Source organism: Tetrahymena thermophila, assembly GCF_000189635.1.
Source record: "Tetrahymena thermophila SB210 genomic scaffold scf_8254823, whole genome shotgun sequence".
Taxonomy (NCBI): Eukaryota; Ciliophora; class Oligohymenophorea; order Hymenostomatida; family Tetrahymenidae; genus Tetrahymena; species Tetrahymena thermophila.
In genome coordinates, this window is record NW_002476578.1 from 399,333 (window position 1) to 404,067 (window position 4,735).

At 29.7% G+C, this 4,735-nt stretch overlaps 1 protein-coding gene across 1 annotated transcript; it reads left to right on the top strand. All coding sequences in view use genetic code 6, as the record gives it.

The window, feature by feature from the left end:
• Window positions 1–468: 468 nt before the first annotated feature.
• On the top strand, window positions 469–4,516 carry TTHERM_00543560 (leishmanolysin family protein; the record flags this gene model as incomplete). Its single annotated transcript, XM_971518.1, has 2 exons — window positions 469–949; window positions 1,008–4,516. The coding sequence occupies 2 exons, from the start codon at window positions 469–471 to the stop codon at window positions 4,514–4,516; spliced, it is 3,990 nt and encodes a 1,329-aa protein (XP_976611.1).
• Window positions 4,517–4,735: the final 219 nt, after the last annotated feature.

The following is a 4,735-nucleotide window of genomic DNA, read 5'->3' on the forward strand; positions in this document are numbered from 1 at the left end:
AAAAAAATAAATATTAAATTTTGAATCCAGTATCAAATATAAATGGTATTAACTATAGCCTTATTAATTGTAACCTAATCTGATATACTTACTTGATACTTTCAATAGCTTATTTTTTCATTTTTTTTCATATTTTATTTCTAGGTTATTTTTATATATAATATGTTTATATTTTAAAGAATCAATGATTTTTTATGCTTATAAGATATTAATAGAAATTCAATTATAGTCTTACTAAATCTTTTATTAATATCTATAAAGTATGATAGTTTGTAATAGTTAATCAAAATAAATTAATCAGTAATTGAACGTTCAAGCTTGAATTTGAAATATAACAAAGACCATTAATTCTTTCATTTTACTTAGAAATCAATTACGCTTTTTTTATAAATTCCCATTTTTAAACACTACTTATTCACATAATAAATTAATTAAAATAAAAATATAAACTTAAAAAAAGTCTTAATAATGAGTAAAATTGCTATCTTACTGTTATTAACTACTTTATTAGTAAATGCTCATAATGCTAATAAATCAGTTATTAACACATGCTTATAAGATGAAATAGATATGAGTTAAATAGTTCCTAAGGATTATTTAGAAACATTTGATGAGAACTACGGAAACAGAAAACTCTAAAACTCTCAACCTTAACCAATCAGAATAACTCTTGATTTCAAGGAACTTGATAATCCTAAAAATGGTGATGGAATGACACCTTAAATAAAAGAATACATAAAGAGAATTATGTTTGCTGCTCAAATCTATTTGAGTAAACTAATTAAAGTATATCCAGCACAAAAACCTATTAAGTATATTTGGAGTGGTGACACATGCTATGATGTTAAGGTCTCTGAATAGATAAAAACTTCAGGTATTGAAAATTCTGATTTGCATATATTTGTCACTTATTCTAATCGTCCTGATTAAGGCCATTTAGCAAACGCAAGTAAACAATTTATTAAATTTAATTAAAAGTTTATTTAATTTTTTATTTATTTAATTAGTATGGTGTTAGCTTGATCCTTAGCCAAATGTTGGAAGAGTCTTATTCAATATTGGAACTATGGACATTAACGAATCTTCTACATAATCTTTCTAAGATAATTTCTCAACTTCTTTACATGAAATTCTCCACATTTTAGGTTTTTCAGGAAGTAGTATTAACTACTGGATTGATCCTGATACAAACAAACCATATGGAGATAAAAACTAATATAAAGTAATGAAGAGGGAAAGAAGATGGGACGTAGATGATGTAATTAAAGTATTTTCTAAAAATATTTTGAAGATTTCTAGAAATCATTATAGTTGCCCCTCTATAGATGGTATGTATCTTGAAAATTAAGGTGGTGGTGGCTCTATGGGTTCTCATTGGGAAAGAGATTTGCTTGGTAATGAATTTATGACAGCTAGTATTGTTTATGGTGTCTACACTATTTCTAAATTCACTGCTGCCCTGCTTTTAGATACTGGCTACTATGCTGAAATTAACTCTAATCTTCTTATGCCTATTTATTGGGGTAAAAATAAAGGATGTGATTTTTTCAATAATTCATGTAACACTGGAAAATATTTCCCAGAATTCCCTGGTGATAATGTTGAAGAAACTTGCGATTTTTTCTCTCTTGGTTTTGGTGGTCTTTAAAACTATGATTATTTTTCATAATGTTAAACTGTTAGCGTTTATGGGAATAGCTATTGTGAATCTGATTAATTTAAACCTGATGAAATACTGAGATAAAATACTGGTTCTGGATCAAGATGTTTTAGATCAAATGCAAACATCAAAGGATACGATGTTTTAGATATGAAGGGTAGATGTTTTAAGGCTTAATGCTCTGATGATTTATCTTCCATTAAAGTTAATGTATGGGGTGATGAATACGTTACTTGCAAATATCCCAATTAAATCATTAATTTAGCTGATCAAACTAAAACAACTCAAGGTACCATGAAATGTCCTCATGATTTTGATTTGTTTTGCAATTTCCCTAAGTCATGCCCTAATAATTGCTCTAATAATGGTGTCTGTAATAATGGTTATTGCGTATGCCTCAAAGGATATGGTGGTACTGATTGCTCTAAAAGATGTGGTGAGGATTAAGTTTGGGATGGTTCTCGTTGTGTATATAACTGTCCTTCTGGATAATTCAAAAACTTTGATAACACTTGCAAACCCACTTGTCCATACAAATAATATGGAGATCAAGCCACTGGTAGCTGTGTTCTCTGCTCCGTTAACTGTTCTGCATGCTTTGGTCCTTCACCAAATCAGTGTCTATCTTGTAATGATGGATATTCACTTAAAGGAAACTAATGTGTCGATACTACCTGTCACTATAGCTGCCAATCATGTTCTGGACCTAATTAAAATCAATGTACTTCTTGCCCCGCTGGTAAATATTTGGACTCTAGAAAAACTTGCTAGCCATGTTAATATCCCTGTGAAGATTGTTTCAACTCAGCTACTGAGTGTACAACTTGTGGATAAGGATATGAAATGGATAAGTTTATTGGTAAATGCGTATCTATGAATACATGCGATAGCTCTTGTCTTCAGTGTTCAGCTTTTAGAGACCCCACTAAATGTACTTCCTGTAAAGATGGTTAATTCTTAAATTAAGAAGGTAGATGTTAAAAATGTGATGAATCTTGTGCTACATGTACTTAAAAAGAAACCTAATGTATAAAATGCGCTGATGGATGGGAATATGATGAAAATAACAAAAGATGCCGTATGGATTGCCATGAAAGTTGTGATACATGTACAGTTCGTTAAGATCCTACAGCTTGTAAAAGATGTGCTTTTAATTACGTATTCTAAAATAATTTATGTATTCCTTGCGGTGCAGGTTGTTATGGTTGTAGAGATGATCCTAAAATATGTACTAATTGCATGAGAGGATATAAACTTAATACAGACATAAAAACTTGTGATCCTATATGCAGACCTGGTGAATTTTTTGATAGAAACGAAAGCTGTTAAAAATGTAAATCTCCTTGTGCTACTTGTCAAGCATATGCTGATTATTGTTCTAGTTGTGTAACAGGTTACACATTCGATACTCAATACAAATCATGTAAGCTTTCTAAAAACTCTTGCCATGAAAGTTGTGCTTAATGTAGTAGGTATGATGACATTAATTCATGTATTTCTTGTAGAGATGGAATGTATTTACAATCTGGAAGATGTTATTAATGTAGTAGTACATGTTAAACCTGTGAAAAAGATGCTTATACTTGCACATCATGCAAAAATAATGAATTCCTGTAAAATAAGGAATGCATGAAATGTCATAGTTCTTGTTTGACTTGTGATGGTATTTCAACAAACTGCACTTCTTGCTAAAAAGGTTTCTCAAAAGACCCTAAGACAGGTCTTTGTGTCGTTGATTCTCAAACTTGTAGAAATGACGAATACTTGGATAGTAATAATAAATGCTAGAAATGTAGCTCACCTTGTGCAACTTGTTAATATTATTCTAATAGATGCACTAGTTGCATATCTGGCTACGAATTAAAATCTGATTCATTCTAGTGTTAATATTATATTCCTTCTTGCATAGATGGATAATTCTTAGATTCCGATTAGAAATGTAAGTCTTGTGATTCTTCTTGTGCCACTTGTGATTAGACAAGTACAAGATGTACAAGTTGCAAATCTGGGTTTACTCTTTCTAGATACACTTGCTAAGCAGATACTTGCTAAGATGGATTTTTCATGAACTAGCAAAGTAGATGCTAAAGATGTAGCGAATCTTGCTCTAAATGCGTAAACTATTAAGATAATTGTATTGAATGTGCTAGTGGATATACTTTAGATACAAGAACTTAAAGGTGTGTGAAAAACTAAAATAACTCTAAATGTCATCCATCTTGTAAAGAATGTAGCTAACCTAACAATTCATCTGCTTGTAAATCATGTAAGGATGGTTTATTTTTAAATAATAGAAGAGAATGTGTCCCTTGCAATAATTCTTGCTTGACATGTGATAGATATTAGGACTTTTGTACTTCATGTTAATAAGGTTTTAAATTAGATAGCACTTATGGTAAATGTATCCCTGACTGTAGAGCAGATTAATATTTAGATTAACAAGATAATTAATGCAAATCTTGTGACTCTCCTTGTGGAAGTTGTGAATACTATCCAGATAGATGTCTTAGCTGTATCTAAGGATATAAGTATGATAATTAAAGATATAGCTGTGAAAAAGTTTGCTAAGCCGGGTAATATGTTGACAGAGATTAAACATGTAAACCTTGCAAATCTCCATGTTCAACTTGCGAATACTATGATAATAGATGTCTTAGCTGTATCTCTGGCTATAATTACAACAATTTTAATTGTTAAAAGAGTCCTAATTCTAATTTGAGAAGTTGCCACGAATCTTGCAATTCATGTACAAGAGCTATGGATCCTCGTTCATGCGATTCATGTAGAGAAGGATATGAGTTAATAAATGGCTCTTGTATAAAAAAGAAAGGCAACTATTCTGGTCCTAAAAATTGAGTTGAGTTTTATTATATATTTTTATAGTAAATATTTAAATTTTATTTTTTATATTATTTATGCTAAAGTAATTAAATAAAATATTTATCTAAATAATTCTTTAAAAAAATGTTTCTAAAAATTTCAAAATATTTTATCAAGATGTTTAAATTTCGCTATTATTACTATTTCATATGGTATATTTAAATTATTTTTGCTTTTGATGATACACTATTTATT